General features: G+C 41.8%; 1 protein-coding gene across 5 annotated transcripts in view; it reads left to right on the forward strand.

Annotated features, from left to right (window-relative positions):
• UVRAG (UV radiation resistance associated) overlaps positions 1–18,827 on the forward strand; it is a 163,360-nt gene that overhangs the window by 66,461 nt on the left and 78,072 nt on the right. For 4 of the 5 annotated variants that reach the window (XM_073335049.1, XM_073335056.2, XM_073335058.1 and 1 more), the window contains 5 exons: positions 4,716–4,821; positions 10,988–11,114; positions 15,483–15,567; positions 16,087–16,174; positions 17,153–17,205. In XM_073335049.1, coding sequence (XP_073191150.1) covers positions 4,716–4,821; positions 10,988–11,114; positions 15,483–15,567; positions 16,087–16,174; positions 17,153–17,205 — 459 coding nt within the window. Of the gene's footprint in view, positions 1–4,715; positions 4,822–10,987; positions 11,115–15,482; positions 15,568–16,086; positions 16,175–17,152; positions 17,214–18,827 lie in introns of all 5 variants that reach the window. The other variant, XM_073335055.2, reaches the window with a different exon arrangement.

Consider the following 18,827-nt stretch of genomic DNA (forward strand, 5'->3'; position numbering starts at 1 on the left):
AATGAATAAAGAATGCATGAATGTGAAGCAACAATGACTTTATTGCCTCTGCAAGCAGTGATCGAAGGGAGGAGGGGAGGGTGGTTAGCTTACAGGGAAGTAGAGTGAACCAAGGGGTGGGGGGTTTCATCAAGGAGAAACAAACAGAACTTTCACACTGTAGCCTGGCCAGTCATGAAACTGGTTTTCAAAGCTTCTCTGATGCGTACCGCGCCCTTCTGTGCTCTTCTAACCGCCCTGGTGTCTGGCTGCGCATAACCAGCAGCCAGGCGATTTGCCTCAACCTCCCACCGCGCCATAAATGTCTCCCCCTTACTCTCACAGATATTGTGGAGCACACAGCAAGCAGTAATAACAGTGGGAATATTGGTTTCGCTGAGGTCTAAGCGAGTCAGTAAACTGCGCCAGCACGCTTTTAAACGTCCAAATGCACATTCTACCACCATTCTGCACTTGCTCAGCCTGTAGTTGAACAGCTCCTGACTACTGACCAGGCTGCCTGTGTACGGCTTCATGAGCCATGGCATTAAGGGGTAGGCTGGGTCCCCAAGGATACATATAGGCATTTCAATATCCCCAACAGTTATTTTCTGGTCTGGGAATAAAGTCCCTTCCTGCAGCTTTTGAAACAGACCAGAGTTCCTGAAGATGCGAGCGTCATGTACCTTTCCCGGCCATCCCATGTTGATGTTGGTGAAACGTCCCTTGTGATCCACCAGAGCTTGCAGCACTATTGAAAAGTACCCCTTGCGGTTTATGTACTCGGCGGCTTGGTGCTCCAGTGCCAAGATAAGGATATGGGTTCTGTCTATGGCCCCACCACAGTTAGGGAATCCCATTGCAGCAAAGCCATCCACTATGACCTGCACATTTCCCAGGGTCACTACCCTTGATAGCAGCAGATCTTTGATTGCATGGGCTACTTGCATCACAGCAGCCCCCACAGTAGATTTGCCCACTCCAAATTGATTCCCAACTGACCGGTAGCTGTCTGGCGTTGCAAGCTTCCACAGGGCTATCGCCACTCGCTTCTCAACTGTGAGGGCTGCTCTCATCTTGGTATTCATGCGCCTCAGGACAGGGGAAAGCAAGTCACAAAGTTCCATGAAAGTGCCCTTCCGCATGCAAAAGTTTCTCAGCCACTGGGAATCGTCCCAGACCCGCAACACTATGCGGTCCCACCAGTCTGTGCTTGTTTCCCGAGCCCAGAATCGGCATTCCAGAGCATGAACCTGCCCCATTAGCACCATGATGCATGCATTGGCAGGGCCCATGCTTTCAGAGAAATCTGTGTCCATGTCCTGATCACTCACGTGACCGCGCTGGCGTCGCCTCCTCGCCCGGTATCGCTTTGCCAGGTTCTGGTGCTGCATATACTGCTGGATAATGCGTGTGGTGTTTAACGTGCTCCTAATTGCCAAAGTGAGCTGAGTGGCCTCCATGCTTGCCTTGGTATGGCGTCCGCACAGAAAAAAGGCGCGAAACAATTGTCTGCCGTTGCTCTGACGGAGGGAGGGGCGACTGACGACACAGCTTACAGGGTTGGCTTCAGGGAGCTAAAATCAACAAAGGGGGTGGCTTTACATCAAGGAGTATTTCAGGCAGGACTTCACGGAGGGTTCCAATAAGAAATGGTGCACCTAAGTTATTGTTCTTATTGGAACAAGGAGGTTAGCCTGGCCTGTGATTGATACATGGCTAGATTTACCTCGCTGCACCTTCTCTGTGGGTGACTGCAGTGTGACCTAGAGGAATGAGTCCCCTAGACGGGGGAGGAGGCAAATGAGTACAAAACAAATCTGGTCTATTTCTTGTTTTGATCCACTCCATCTATCTTTTACATCTTTGGCTGGCAGCAGACGGTGCAGAAGGACTGCATGCCATCCACATCTCATGGCTGCCCGACAGAAGATGGTACAGTACGACTGCTAGCAATCCGTATCGCCTGCCCGCTCACCATAAGACGGTTCAATAGGACTGACTGCAGGACTAAAGAGAATGACCTGGTCAAGTCACTCCAAATTTAGTCCCTGCGCCCATGTCTGCCCAGGCGCTCCCAGCCGATGTGGCCAGGAGCACCTTGGACACAACGAGGACGGCTACCAGTCGTATTGCACCATCTGCTGCCAGAAGGCAGTGGGTTGCTGCTACTGTGTAGCAATGCCGTACCGTGTCTGCCAGCACCCAGGAGTCATAGGGTGACGGTTACCTGAGCGGGCTCCATGCTTGCCGTGGTATGGCATCTGCACAGGTAACCTCAGGAAAAAAGGCGCGAAACGATTGTCTGCCCTTGCTTTCATGGAGGGAGGGAGGGAAGGGGGGCCTGCCGATATGTACCCAGAACCACCCGTGACAATGTTTTAGCCCCATCAGGCATTGGGATCTCAACCCAGAATTCCAATGGGCAGCGGAGACTGCGGGAACTGTGGGATAGCTATCCACAGTGCAACGCTCCGGAAGTCGACTCTAGCCTCGGTACTGTGGAAGCACTCCGAGTTAATGCACTTAATGCACTTAGAGCATTTTCTGTGGGGACACACACACTCGAATATATAAAACCGATTTCTAAAAAACCGACTTCTATAAATTCGACCTTATTCTGTAGTGTAGACATACCCTTACAGTGCAATGGCAGTTACAATACTGTAGTGGAGATTACTAATACTGTTGACCTGTTTTAGTTTAAAATGAATACAAATACCCTTCAGAGGTTCATTCCCTCACCTCCGTGCACGAGCAATGCACTTCATGTGTGGGACTCGTGATATTTTTATTTTGATCAATGTCAGTCATTTCATAATAGGACGACTTAGCTAAAAGGCACTATGGCAGTGGCATGTTTGTCTCACTACAGGGTAGTACCTTTCCATATGAAATTATCATCACCTGAAAATAAGGAAACAAAATATTCAGGTATCTAAGCTATTAAATTACAATTATTACATGGGAACAAATTGGCCAACAGCTCGGCACTGCATCCAGACATGAAGACAGTTGAGTTCACCTACACTGGATTTCAGATGATAGTCTCTCGAAGGCTTCACATCCCAGGACCTGTCCTCTGGTCAAGAATTAAGATAGTTCTCTCTCAAGTTCCAGTCAATAGCACTTGTGCAGCTGCGTTTTCACTGCTGTTCTGTATACATGTCATGCCACAGGAGCGGAGTGCACTGCCAGTTCAGAAGCAAATTCAAACTAGAATCTCTAGCTGTACTTCCTTTGGGATAACAATCTACACCATTGGCATGGCCTGTCTAAAACCAATCTATGGTACAAACTCGTCATGCATAATGGCCATGAATCCCTTGTATTTCGGAACTCATGAGCATTCACATACTACCATTGTTTCAGGCTGCTTTGTGTTTTTGGCAATACTGACTTTGATTTTAAAAAAATTCAAGTTTTGGAGTAAATTGAGATCCTTACTGTAAGCATAGTCTCACCTTGAAACCTTGTTTAGGTGGATTCTGTTTTGTATCTCTATTCTGAATATGTTTTAACTGGCTGAGGAACAATGTGGCTTCATATAATCATGGAAGCGTAGGTTTGGAAGGGACCTCTAGAGTAATCTATTCCATCCCCTTGCACTGAGGGAGGACCAAGTATACCTACACCATCCCTGACCGATTGTTTTGTCTTAAATAGAAAAAATCTCTGATGGGGCTCCTGAGTTGCTGTTTTTGTTTCTGGACTCATGGTTTGGGATTTCTAAAGGGAACTGAGCACTGAACTCCCCTTTGAATCCTTTGAAAACTCCTCCTATGCTTTATGAGAGCATGGAGTATTGGAAATTTCCCATGTTCTGTTCCCTTGACAGATTAAAGCTAATATGCCTTATTCTCAATCACTTTACACCCCATGTAGATGCTTACACCTGTGCAAAGTGAATATAAAATGCTGCTATTCTGTAGGGTCCTTTCTGAGCCAAATTGATAAGATGAACTATCTTGTAAAGCAAACGTTTTCTTATAGTCATAAGTATGGCCCCGTTGTTTTACCAGTTGCTTTATAGTATTGGTGAGTTAATTAAAGCTAAATTATGTGCCTTATGGGAAGTATTTGACATGTTTATCTTTTCAGAGTCCGCTCCTCTTCTCCCGAATAGTATTGGAAGTGCTAGATTCCCCTATGGTACTTTCTAGTGCTCTGGGAAGGAGTTTTAAGCTTTTTTTTAAAGCTTTTTAAGCTTGTTTTGCCATTACATTCCTTCACAGTTCTTTTAATTTCTAGTTAAAAATAGATTCAGCAGTATGTGGTGAGTGCCCATCTCCTCTCCTGCTCCTGTTAGCTAGATTGAGGGGTGCTGAAAATGTAATAACCACCCCATAATATCCAGATCTTCATCCGCTTAGGTCTCGCAACTTCCAGTTAGTTGTGGCACAGTGGGGGCTCCCCTGTGACAGCCCATCATATCCCACTTACCTAATCTCCTGTAGACGCACTATGAAGTTCTGTGATGCGAGTCTCAACCTAGCTAATGGGGAGGACATTTGACACACATGGCAGAGTTAAGACCGTAGGGGTACATTTTGGACATCTAATTACAAAACCTCAGTATCTAAAGAGACCATTGGTATTCTTCCCCTTTTAAAATGGGAGTCAGTAGTTTTGGGTTCATATTGTTTCTGCTGTTTGGAGTAACCAGTATATTCATTACAAGGGCACATTATATAAAAAATATTTCATTCCTTCTATAACTTGTGTTTTATTTTCAGGCTTCATAGAGCCCAGTGTGCAATTAAACAGACTCAGGTAACTGTTCAGAAAATAGGAAGGGAGATTGAAGAAAAACTGAGACTTACATCCACAAGCAATGGACTGGTAGGCTTTGACATTCAACTTTGAAATCTTACTCTTCCTTAAAAGAATGCAGTTAAATGATGCCCAATGGACACAAGCATCTTTTAAAACTTCAGTATAAAACACCCTTTACATTTAATATCAGCTATTTTGAATGGAAACTTATCTGGAAAGTGCAATGTATTGGATTTTGGATTACATCTACATAACAGAGAAGGTGGGGGGGGGGATTAATAGGTCACTTTATATTTTACATTGCTAATGCGTAAACATCAACTGTATAATGAACACACAACATTTGCCAGCAAAAATAAAATTTTAGAGATTGGGATTAATGATCTACCAGTGGAAAAAGTGTGGTGGTTTCTAGTTGTTTGGGTTGAGTCTAATAATTGTACTACTTTGCAGCCCAGTCTTTTGGGCTCAGCACAATGCGTGTAACAACTTCTCAAACACACAAATGACACAGCCATTATAAATATTTACTGTGATTTAGTTATAGCTTTGTATTCTTGTCCTCACTGGCTTTTAGAGAGAAGCAACATATTAGCACTAGTTTCTCTCACAGAAGAGCTGAGCTCAGTTCAGTGCTGTGAGCTAATATAGCCAAAACTGTTCATGGTGACTTCATTTAGAAATTTATATTGGCATCCATTGGCAGGCTTCTGGCGCCTTGTATCCATTTGAAAAAAAAAAAGCCAATCATTTTGTGATGTGCTAGGTCCTGGACTGAGAATACTGAACTAATTTCAGTAAGTGTCTCAAACTAGGCAAAGGTTTTGACAAAATATGGAATATCCATGTTTAATCCTGTTAACTATAGAGTGGGTGAAAAGTAATTATTCATTTTACTCACGTGACAAACCTTTAGATCCAAAGATTTGGTGTATATTTTGATGAGTGGCTCTTTCAAAATTTGGTTCATTGTCTTTAGTACTGATTCATAGATTCATAGATATTTAGGTCAGAAGGGACCATTATGATCGTCTAGTCTGACCTCCTGCACAACGCAGGCCACAGAATTTCACCCACCACTCCTACAAAAAAAACCCTCACACCTATATGTGCTATTGAAGTCCTCAAATTGTAGTTTAAAGACTTCAAGGAGCAGAGAATCCTCCAGCAAGTGACCTGTGCCCCATGCTACAGAGGAAGGCAAAAAACCTCCAGGGCCTCTTCCAATCTGCCCTGGAGGAAAATTCCTTCCCGACCCCAGATATGGCGATGAGCTAAACCCTGAGCATATGGGCAAGATTCATCAGCCAGATACTACAGAAAATTCTTTCCTGGGTAACTCGGATCTCACCCCATCTAATATCCCATCACAGGCCATTGGGCCTATTTACCATGAATATTTAATTACCAAAACCATGTTATCCCATCATACGATCTCCTCCATAAACTTATCAAGTTTAATCTTAAAGCCAGATAGATCTTTTGCCCCCACTGCTTCCCTCGGAAGGCTATTCGAAAACTTCACTCCTCTGATGGTTAAAAACCTTCGTCTAATTTCTAGTCTAAATTTCCTAGTGGCCAGTTTATATCCATTTGTTCTTGTGTCCACATTGGTACTGAGCTTAAATAATTCCTCTCCCTCTCTGGTATTTATCCCTCTGATATATTTATAGAGAGCAAGCATATCTCCCCTCAGCCTTCTTTTAGTTAGGCTAAACAAGCTAAGCTCCCTGAGTCTCCTTTCATAAGACAAGTTTTCCATTCCTCGGATCATCCTAGTAGCCCTTCTCTGTACCTGTTCCAGTTTGAATTCATCCTTCTTGAACATGGGAGACCAGAACTGCAAACAGTATTCCAGGTGAGGTCTCACCAGTGCCTTGTATAACGGTACTAAAACCACCTTATCCCTATTGGAAATACTTCTCCTGATGCATCCCAAGACTGCATTAGCTTTTTCACAGCCATATCACATTGGCGGCTCATAGTCATCCTATGATCAACCAATACTCCAAGGTCCTTTTCCTCCTCCGTTACTTCTAATTGATGCATCCCTAGCTTATAACTAAAATTCTCGTTATTAATCCCTAAATGCATGACCTTACACTTCTCACTATTAAATTTCATCCTATTACTATTACTCCAGTTTACAAGGTCATCCAGATCCTCCTGTAGGGTATCCTTGTCCTTCTCTAAATTGGCGGTACCTCCCAGCTTTGTATCATCTGCAAACTTTATTAGCACATTCCCACTTTTTGTGCCAAGGTCAGTAATAAAAAGATTGGTCCCAAAACCAATCCTTGAGGAACTCCACTGATAACCTCCCTCCAGCCTGACAGTTCACCTTTCAGTAGGACCCGTTGTAGTCTCCCCTTTAACCAATTCCTTATCCACCTTTCAGTTTGCCTATTGATCCCCATCTTATCCAATTTAATATTCCCCATGTGGCACAGTATCAAATGTCTTACTAAAATCTAGGTAAATTAGATCCACTGCGTTTCCTTTGTCTAAAAAATCTGTTACTTTCTCAAAGAAGGCGATCAGGTTGGTTTGGCACGATCTACCTTTTGTAAAACCATATTGTATTTTGTTCCATTTACCATTGACTTCACTGTCCTTAACTACCTTCTCCTTCAAAATTTTTTCCAAGACCTTGCATGCTACAGATGTGAAACTAACAGGCCTATAATTACCCGGATCACTTTTTTTCCCTTTCATAAAAATAGGAACTATGTTAGCAATTCTCCAATCATACAGTACAACCCCTGAGTTTACAGATTCATTAAAAAAAATCTTGCTAATGGGCTTGCAATTTCTTCTGCCAATTCCTTTAATATTCTTGGATGAAGATTATCTGGGCCCCCCAATTTAGTCCCATTAAGCTGTCTGAGTTTCGCTTCTACCTCAAATATGGTAATGTCTACCTCCATATCCTCATTCCCGTTTGTCATGCTACCATTATCCCTAAGATCCTCTTTAGTCTTATTAAAGACTGAGGCAAAGTATTTGTTTAGATATTGGGCCATGCCTAGATTATCCTTGACCTCCACTCCATCCTCAGTGTTTAGTGGTCCCACTTCTTTTTGTTTTCTTCTTATTGATATGACTATAGAACCTTTTACTATTGGTTTTCATTCCCTTTGCAAGGTCCAACTCTACTTGACTTTTAGCCTGTCTCACTTTATCCCTACATGTTCTGACCTCAATAATGTAGCTTTCCTTGTGGATCCCTCCCTTCTTCCACTCCCTATATGCTTTCTGCTTTTTCTTAATCACCTTTCTGAGATGCTTGCTCATCCAGCTTGGTCTACAACTCCTGCCTAGGAATTTTTTCCCCTTACTTGGGATGCAGGCTTCCTATAGCTTCTGCAGCTTTGATTTAAAATAATCCCAGGCCTCCTCTACCTTTAGATCCATAAATTCTTCAGTCCAATCCACTTCCCTAACTAATTTCCTTAATTTTTGAAAGTCAGCCCTTTTGAAATCAAAAACCCTAGTTGCAGATTTATTTTTGTTAATCCTTCCGTTCAGTTTGAACTGAATTAGCTCATGATCACTTGAGCCAAGATTATCCCCTACAACCATTTCTTCTATGAGGTCCTCACTACTCACCAAAACCAAATCTAAAATGGCATCCCCTCTAGTCGGTTCAGCAACTACTTGCTGAAGGAATCCATCAGCTATCGCATCTAGGAAAATCTGAGCCCTATTATTATTACTAGCACTCGTCCTCCAGTCTATATCTGGGAAGTTAAAGTCTCTCGTGATCACACAGTTTCCATTAGTATTTACTTTATTAAAAACATTAAAAAGGGCTCTATCCATATCCAAATTAGATCCCGGCAGTCTATAGCACACCCCAAGCACTATCCCAGGGGAGGCTCTAATAGTTTTCTTCCCCAATTTAATTTTTGCCCAGACAGACTCAGTCATATCCATTTCATCGCTTCTTATTTCTTTACATTCTATCTCACCATTGATATACAGTGCTACTCCACCACCTTTACCTTTATTTCAGTCTTTCCTAAACAGCACATACCCTTCAATACCTGTAGTCCAGTCATGACTACTATTCCACCATGTTTCTGTTATCCCTATAATATCTGGTTTCACTTCCTGCACCATAGCTCTAGTTCCTCCATTTTGTTACCTAGGCTCCTCGCATTAGTGTACAAACATCTTAATTTTTGCTGTTTGGCCTCACTCACATTCTGTACCCTATTAGGCATGGTTATTTTACTACCAGTATAACCTATTAGACTTGTATCTATACTGCCCTTCCTCCTACCCATGGCTGTATCTACTCTTACTTAATTTTCTTTCCTCTCAATGCTAAATTCTAGCGTGGAGATTACCTGGACATCTCCCAACCATCTCCCCCTAATTCCTAGTTTAAAGTTCTCTTAATCAGTTGTGCCAGCCTCCATCCTAGAAGTCCATTTCCTTCCCTACTCAGATGAAGTCCATCCCAAGAGAACTGTCCTCTATCCATGAATGCCTCCCAGTGGCCATACATCCCAAAGCCCTCCTTATGGCACCACTGCCTAAGCCATCTGTTGATAGTCATAATCTTGTCACACCTTTGTTGCCCTTCTGTAGTGGGATTCTGCCTGTTCCTAGAGATCACCTGAGCCTCAATTTCCTTAAGCGTCTTCCCCAGCCTAGCATAGTCTCCCTTAATACTTTCCAGCGAGAATCTAGCCGTATCATTTGTTCCCACATGAAGGATAATTAGGGGATTCTTTCCCGCTTCCTTTAGAATCCTTTTCAACCTCAGATCTATATCCCGTATCTTAGCACCTGGAAGACAGTACACCCTCCTATTCTCTGGATCAGCTCTGGTTACAGGCCTATCTATTCTTCTCAGTAAAGAGTCCCCAATCACATAGACCTGTCTTTTCCTAGTGAGGGTGCTATTCTCCAGTCTATCCCCGGTTCCCTCTGGCTGCAAGTTCTTTCCATTCCTGTTCTCCCTTGTAATCCTCTTTAACCCATCCTGTATCCTCCTGGGGCTCATATTTGGTGTAATCTCCATTAACTCTTCCCCTTTTCCTATAGGACTAGCCGCTCTTCTCTTCTTCCTTGCCCTTCCACCTTCAGTGACTACCTGCTGAGCCCCTTCTTCATTTTCCAACTCTGCATACCTATTCTTAAGCTCTATTTCTCCTTCACTAGCCCGTCTCTTCCTCTGCCTGTTTCTTTTAGTCACATGCTTCCACTGACCACTTTCCTCACCCAGTCTCCCCTCAGAATTCCCCAGTCCTGCTTCCATCTGCAAGTCTGAGCTTTTCCCTTCAGATACCTCATGTCTTTGCTTCATAATCTGCTCAAACCCCTTCCTAAACTCTACCAGACTTTCCACCTGCATCTTCAAACCTTGGATCTTTTCCTCCATCAGCTCTATCAGACGGCATTTCATGCAGACAAAACTCTTACCAGGTGCCCCCTCCAGGATCACGTACATACCACAGCTTCCACATCCAGTCATCTTCATTGTGTCTTCCGCTACATGGGTCACTCCCACTGCTGCTTCTGTGTCTGTCATTGCCTTTCCACCTAAATCCTGTTAAGCTGGGAAACACACACCACACCAAAACACCACCACCCACAACAAACAACAAGCACCACAAGACAAACTCCCACTCAAACTCCCCTGTTTACAGCTCTGTTTGCTAGCTCCTGTGCCGCTGCAGCTGTCTGTGCCACTGCCTGACTGGCTGCTACCTTTTAGGACCCCTAGTGAGAGAAGCCCCGCCCCCTAAATCAGGGCTCAGCTTCAGGTGTGCAGTGTTTCTAGCTATCTTTCCATATGCCGTATGTACAGATATATTTCCCTACAGGTACAGATGCTACTGTGCAAAGTAGTATATAAAATATATATACTAGACCCAGTCAAAATGCTGTAGCTTCCCAACAGACTTGCGTGTTACATCAGACAAAGCCAGACTTGATAGGCTAGTTTCTGGGAAATGATGCTGTCTCCATTGATACCTTTTCCTCTGCTGCCCTCGAAGCATATTATTGTGTGCATGTTCCCGTTTAAAAAAAAAAAAAAAATCAGTAACTGAAAATCCTATTGGTAACTATAATTTAGGCATGGTTTCTTGGCAACTGGTTAGCCCAACCTTTGGTGCTGCTGCCAGGGAATGCACATAATTGAATCGGTTACTGTGTTTAATTCAGGTAATCTTTTCGGTATATTTATTGATAATCTTCTTCTTTTTTTTTTTTATAGAAAAAAAAGAGTGAGTGTTTACAGTTGAAGATTTTGGTGCTTCGGCATGAGCTGGAGAGGCAGAAGAAGGCACTGGGTCGAGAGGTGGCCTTATTGCATAAGAAACAAAATATGTTACTTGACAAAGGTGAGTGCAGAATGAAAGGAATTTTCCAGTGCCAATATTCACAACTCCCTATCCAAAAGGCCAAGTAGCCTGCTTTGAGAGCATGAAAACTACTACAAAAGTGATATAGCTTCAAGTCAGCAGCACTGCTATGGGTAGCTGCATGGCCCCACAGTATGCTAACATTTTTATGGCTGACTTAGAACATCGCTTCCTTAGCTCTCGTCCGCTAACACTCCTACTCTACTTGCGCTACATTGATGACATCTTCATCATCTGGACCCATGGAAAAGAAACCCTTGAGGAATTCCACCATGATTTCAACAATTTCCATCCCATCCTCAACCTCAACCTAGACCAATCCACACAAGCGGTCCATTTCCTGGACACTACTGTGCTAATAAGCGATGTTTACATAAACACCACCCTATACCGGAAACCTGCTGACCACTATACCTACCTATATGCCTCCAGCTTCCATCCAGGACACACCACACGATCCATTGTCTACAGCCAAGCTCTAAGATACAACCACATTTGCTCTAATCCCTCAGACAGAGACAAACACTTACAAGATCTCTATTAAGCATTCTTAAAACTACAATACCCACCTGCTGAAGAAACAGATTGACAGAGCCAGAAGAGTAGCCAGAAGTCACCTACTACAGGACAGGCCCAACAAAAAAAATAACAAAACGCCACTAGCTGTCACCTTGAGCCCCCAGCTAAAACCTCTCCAGCGCATCATCACAGATTTACAGCCTATCCTGAAAAATGATCCTTCACTCACAGATCTTGGGAGACAGACAGCCCCCCAACCTGAAGCAAATACTCTCCAGCAACCACACACCAAAAACACTAACCCAGGAACCTATCCTTGCAACAAAGCCTGATGCCAACTCTGTCCACATATTTATTCAAGTGACACCATCATAGGACCTGATTACATTAGCCACGCCATCAGGGGCTCGTTCACCTGCACATCTACCAATGTGATCTATGCCATCATGTGCCAGCAATGCCCCTCTGCCATGTACATTGGCCAAACCGGACAGTCTCTACGCAAAAGAATAAATGGACACAAATCTGACATCAAGAATCATAACATTCAAAAACAGGTAGGAGAACACTTCAGCCTCTCTGGCCACTCACTAAAAGATTTAAGGGTGGCGATTTTTGCAACAGAAAAGCTTCAAAAACAGACTCCAACAGGAAACTGCTGAGCTTGAATTAATATGCAAACTAGATACCATTAACTTGGGTTTGAATAGAGACTGGGAGTGGCTGGGTCATTACACATATTGAATCTATTTCCCTAAGTTAAGTATCCTCATACCTTCTTGTCAGCCGTCTAAATGGGCCATCCTGATTATCACTGCAAAAGTTTTTTTTTCTCCTGCTGATAATAGCTCATCTTAATTAGCCTCTCAGAGTTTGTATGGCAACTTCCAACTTATCTGTATGTATATATATATTTCTTCTTACTATATGTTCCATTCTATGCATCCAATGAAGTGGGCTGTAGCCCACGAAAGCTTATGCTCTAATAAAATTGTTAGTCTCTAAGGTGCCGCAAGTATTCCTGTTCTTTTTGCGGATACAGACTAACGCTGCTGCTCCTCTGCTCATCTTGTATACGTAGTTGGATTCCCACTTTAAAGTTTGCAGCCATATGTGACATCTTGAGTCCAAAAGGCTTGCACTTAGCCTGTGCAAGCTCTGTATTAAAAGAATTATCAAGTCACAGCATACCAGAGTGATATTAGAATATGCAAGTGAAGTGACATCAAAAATACTTGTCTGATATCAATCAGGCCTAACAGCTAAAAACACATAAGATTGCTGTATGTGGAGATCACACCAAGAAAGTCAAAGAACTGGAAGGGACCTCGAGAGGTCATCTAGTCCAGTCCCCTGCACTCGTGGCATGACTAATGATCTAGACCATTCCTGATAAGTGGTTGCCTAACCTGCTCTTAAAAGTCTCCAATGATGGAGATTCCACAACCTCCCTAGGCAATTTATTCCAGTGCTTAACCACTCTACAGTTAGGAAGTTTTTTCCTAATGTCCAACCTAAACCTCCCTTGCTGCAATTTAAGCCTGTTACTTCTTGTCCTATCCTGAGAGATTAAGAAAAAAATTTTTTTTCTTCCTCCTACTTGTAACAACCTTTACATACTTAAACTGTTATGTCCCCTCTCAATAGTCTCTTTTTTCCAGACTAAACAAACCCAATTTTTTTCAAGTTTCCCTCATAGGTCGTTTTCTAGATCTTTAATCATTTTTGTTGCTCTTCTCTGGACTCTCTCCAATTTGTCCACATCCTTCCTGAAATGTGGGGCCCAGAACTGGACACACTACTCCTGTTGAGGCCTGAGTAGAGCAGAAGAATTACTTCTCATGTCTTGCTTTCAACACTCCTTCTAATACATCCCAGAATATTTGCTTTTTTTTGCAACAGCTTTACACTGTTGACTCATATTTAGCTTGTCGTCCACTATGACCCCTCAGATCCCTTTCCACAGTACTCCTTCCTAGGCAGTAATTTCCCATTTTATGTGTGTGCAACTGATTTGTTCCTTCCTTAATGGAGTACTTTACATTTGTCCTTATTGAATTTCATCCTGTTTACCTCAGACCATTTCTCCAGTTTGTCGAGATCATTTTGAATTTTAATCCTATCCTCCAAAGCACTTGCAACTCCTCCCAGCTTGGAATTGTCTGCAGACTTTTTACTCTGTATGCCATTATCTTAAATCTTTGATGAAGATATTGAACAGAACAGCATGACTGAACCACTGATAAATACTCTCTCTGGGAACAGTTTTCCAACCACTTTTGCACCCACCTTATAGTAGCTCCATTTAGGTTGCATTTCCCTAATTTATTTTTGAGAAGGTCATGCAAGACCGTATCAAAAGCTTTACTAAAGTCAAGATATAGCACATCTACTGCTTTCCCCTCTATCCACAAGGCTTGTTACCTTGTCTAAAAAAGCTGTCAGGTTGGTTTGACATGATTTGTTTTTGACAAATCCATGCTGACTGTTACTTATCACCTTATTATCTTTTAGATGTTTGCAAACTGATTGCTTAATTATTTGCTCCATTATCTTTTCAGGTACAGAAGTTAAGCTGACTGGTCTGTAATTCCCTGAGTTGTCCTTATTTCCCTTTTTATAGATGGGCACCATATTTACCCTTTTCCAGTCTTCTGGAATCTCTCCCATCTTCCATGACTTTTCAGATATAATTTCTAATGGCTCAGATATCTCCTCAGTCAGCTCCTTGACTATTCTGGGATGCATTTCATCAGGCCCTGGTGACTTGAAGACATCTAATTTGTCCAACTTACTTTTAACTTGTTCTTTCCTTATTTTAGCCTCTTCTGATCCTACCTTATTTCACTGGCATTCACTATGCTGGACATCCAATCACTACCAACTTTCTTGGTGAAAACTGAAACAAAAGTCATTAAGCACCTCTGCCATTTCCACATTTTCTGTTCTTATTCCCCTCCTCCCCCCCACTGAGTAACAGGGCTACCCTGTCCTTAGCTCCATGCTTAATCCAAGCAGTTAGCAATATCCGACATGTACTAAAGCAACGTCACAACACAGTAAGTGATGGTGTAATAATAACACACCTCAAATTAAATTAGTCAAGGATGAGGGATTATTACTAACATTGCAATAATGCCTAGGTTTCACATTATAGAGCCAGACCCCATTCTACTAGGCACAGTACAAAAACAGTCCCTACCCCAAGAAGCTTACTATCTAAGTAAATGCTTTAACCCTCAGTCTGTTGGTACAGAATAAAGCATATTGTTAATATACTCTGTTAACACTAAGTGCTGATCTCTTTTTTAAAGATCTATGGACTGAGCACCACAAATAAAATAGTTTTGATTTGAGCATGGGACTTTATAGTAGATTGAAAAATAGGACATTCAAAGAATATTGATACTCTAAAAATAGAGGGGTGTGTCGTGGTAACTCTTATCCTTAACTCTACTCTTTTTTATCCTTAACTCTAACGGTAGAAATAATTGAGCTACTTTGTCTGCATACCTCTGTAACTATAGAGATTGGGGTGGGCAGGTGTCAAAGGAGAACTAGGATTTGCCATTGGCTGTATTTGGTTGGTGTACAGTGTGTGTGGACTGAATTTCTCCCTTTACTGGGAGGGAGGTGTGGTTTTTACAGCTATTCACTCTATTCCCTCATATGGCTGCATACTGTGGAGAACATGCCTAATGGTAATTGAAGAAATTTGTGTACCCAAGCTTGTATCTAATTTTCAGAAGTGTTCCAGTATTGAAGCTTGAGTCAGTTCACTGGATATACAATGCTGTTAAATGGTTTTTAATCATTTCTCTTCTCTAGGAAATGCATTTGAGACTGAATACCAGAGGCTTCAAATGCATAAAGAATCCCTGCATGAGTTGAGAAAAGAATGCACTGCTAAGAGGTAAAGGCACCGTGATTCCATTCATCTTTTTAATCCGTAATTGGAAAGAGGCTCTTGTGATTTAAGGTATTTGGACTAGAATCACAAAATCATCTCCCTCAGTTCTTGTGTGATCTTGGGCAAGTCACTGTATCTCTGCGTCAGTTTCCTCATCTGTAAAATATGTAACTATGCTCCCTTCTCCTGTCTTGTTTAGCTTTTAAATGCTCTGGGACGGGGATTGTGTGTGTATACAGAGCATAAGATGATGGGGCCTTTTGGTGCAATTGTAATATAAATAATTGCTTTATAACACTTAAAACTGGTGTCTCAAAATTGAAAAGGGTGCAAGCAATACGTCAGCATGACTGAAAATTACAGGCCAGTATTGCTTTCTGTCATTATCTTCCCAACTGCAAAGTTATCTGGGGCTTGCTTTTTTGACAAGCGGGTAGGGGGATGTGATTCCTGGGAATGGTGGGGGTTGATAGTGCGAAGACTTTGAGGTCACTAATGATCTTGGTTTTTCTCTCCCTAAAGAGAACTGTTCTTGAAGACCAATGCACAGCTGACCATTCGATGCAGGCAGTTGTTGTCAGAGCTTTCCTATATTTACTCTATTGATTTGGTAAGTTTCTAACTCCTTAAGAAACCTGCTGAATTAGAATGAACTTTGTCTGCCAGATGTGCGCTCTAGCTGCCTTCAGAGTAAAATGCTTCTCTCTTCCACACTGAGCTCCATGCTCATGTAAATTTCTCTCCTGTTTCTTTTCTGATGTTTCTTACTTTGAATCTGACAGTGAGCTTGTCTGGCAGGGACTTCATCTACTCTGGTGTTCCTGCTCCTCTCTCTTTCAGTCACTGGGTTTCCGATTTGGTAATGTTTGCCACAGAACTTCTCCCTATTCTCCTCACACATCCCAGCCTGCCCCTGCTCTCCCTCTCTTCCCTTGTCTTGCTGCAGCAATTTGTTTGGGAATTGTTGCCACCACTGTAGTCAGGCAAATGAGTCCAAAGAAGGCCTGGGGCATGCTTGGACTGTCACTGTGTCGTCATTCACACTGAATTATTTGTCTAACTTAGATTGTAAATGACACAAGGAAAGGACCCTATTGTGCTGCACTGTAACAGGATACTGCTGCCACCACATTGTAACTTAAACTTGAACCTCTTGTGGTGGCATATGAAATGGCAAGTAAAATGGATAGTGAGAGCACAATAGAGTAGCTAATAATCATCTTACCAGACTTCACTAACTTAGTTAAACTTTTAGCATACGAGGCAAAAAAAAAAATGCTCATCAGAAGATTGAGGTCCAACATTCTTTGCTCAACATAAGTTTCAGATTTTGGAAGTTCTGTTGGATGAAAGTGAATCCATTCCTGTTTGAGAGTTAGTCTTCTCAAAATATTTTAAATTTAATGTTGAGTGAGATTTTTATTGAGTGAATTTTATTTAATTTTGAATTTTTCATCTATATTAACTGATGCTTTACAAAGTCTGTGGTCTGATTTTAACATGCCTCTAAGTTTTTTGCTTGGAATTTGCAACTTCTGTCTTATTTTTAAATGTACCCATTCTCATTTTCTGCTGTTCAAATCCATAGAATGATCAAAAGGATTACTTTGTCTGCGGAGTCAAGCTGCCTAATTCTGAAGACTTTCAAGGTAGCTGGCTGTTTCTTTCATTTAGTACCTAGAGTTGTGATGTTACTTTAACATCTTATAGGGCAGACTTACCATTTTAGGAGCCACAGTCCACTTTTGGAGACTGATTGAAAAATATTTAGACAAGCAGACAGTTCTGATCTAATTTTCAATCCTTGTTCACCTCCGAGTTGAACTAGCTGGGACTTTGATTAAACATTTGTCACTGAAAAAGCTGAATTGTTACAACCAAACTGTTTTTGTGGGAAAGGGCTGATTCGAGTGAATTTCTTGACTTAGAACAAATGTTGAAAAACCTTCAGAATTGTCAAACATACCATTTCATCATTTTCTAAATAAAGTTGTGGGTGGGGTTTTTTGGGGTTTTTGGTTCAAAACAACTTTTTAGTTAAATTTCAAAACTGTATTTTTAAAAACTAAAAACAATAAAGGGTGACATCTAAATGTTTCAAAATCTCAAAATGAAAAATCAGTCTGATCAAAATATAATCTATTTTGCCAAAATTTGAGGTTTTGTACTAGATAAACAACTTTCCACTGAAATTCTATTCATGATGAAGACTGAATGGTGACATCATTTTGAAGATTATCTTTTTATCACAGTTGCCAACTTTCATGTGGTAAATAAGCACCCTGACTTTCACAATAAACCAAAAATCAAGCTAATCCCATTTTGAAACAAGGCCAAAACAAGCCAATTCCTAAGAACCCCAACATTCTGACAAGATCCCCCTGGTGTGCAGTCTGGGACTTTGGAGGGCCCGCAGTGCACCCTGACTCTCCCCCTGCCTTGACCTTGCTTGCTGGGAGCCAATCAAAGAATAAAAAGAAGTAACAAGCTACAACAAGCCAAAAACTAGCCAACAAGCAACTCTTAAGCCAAAAACAAGCCCAATTTCTGGGGTTTTTTTCCCCATGGGTTTGTTATGTCTGCTTTTTATGCTTTTACACCCCGGTAATCTCCTATAAAACTAACTCCACCTCTGATTTCTGCGGGAGACACACAGTGCACAACAGTCCTTCTGGGACTTCCCGCAGACTCAAATGTCACCACAACCCCAGTCTTGCAGAAAACTTTGGACATTATTGGGTAAAGACCAATCCATTGCTGTGAGCTGCTTCTCTCCAGGCCTCCACATTCTGAAAAAATATTTTAAACAGAACAATATCTAGTTGTGGTATTTAATACGTGCCAGGAAATGCTTCAGACCTTGAGTGATTAAAACCCAACCCCCTGTGAGGCACAAAACAGAGCAAATCACACTTTTAATCAGGCAAAAATAGCTAACTTGGGTTACTCACAACATGCAATAAACAGATAAACCTAGAAGGAAATGTTATTTTTGGCTCATGGGAGGTGCTGAAATACTACTGTGATGGGGACATGTACAAAAAATTGGATTCTGAGCTAAATTACATGACACCATATGTTCTGGTTAATCCTTATATACTGACTAACCTCTTTGTGCATACCTACACAAATATTTTAGCTCTAGATTTCAATATGTTTATCTATTAAAAAAAAAATTCTAGCTTGCTGTGTATCTATTCATATAAACAATATTACACCAAATAGGCTTCATCAAATGCATATGTTCCTATTTTGTTACGGCA

The sequence above is a fragment of the Lepidochelys kempii genome, chromosome 1 (genome assembly GCF_965140285.1).
Source record: "Lepidochelys kempii isolate rLepKem1 chromosome 1, rLepKem1.hap1, whole genome shotgun sequence".
NCBI classification, from domain to species: domain Eukaryota; kingdom Metazoa; phylum Chordata; order Testudines; family Cheloniidae; genus Lepidochelys; species Lepidochelys kempii.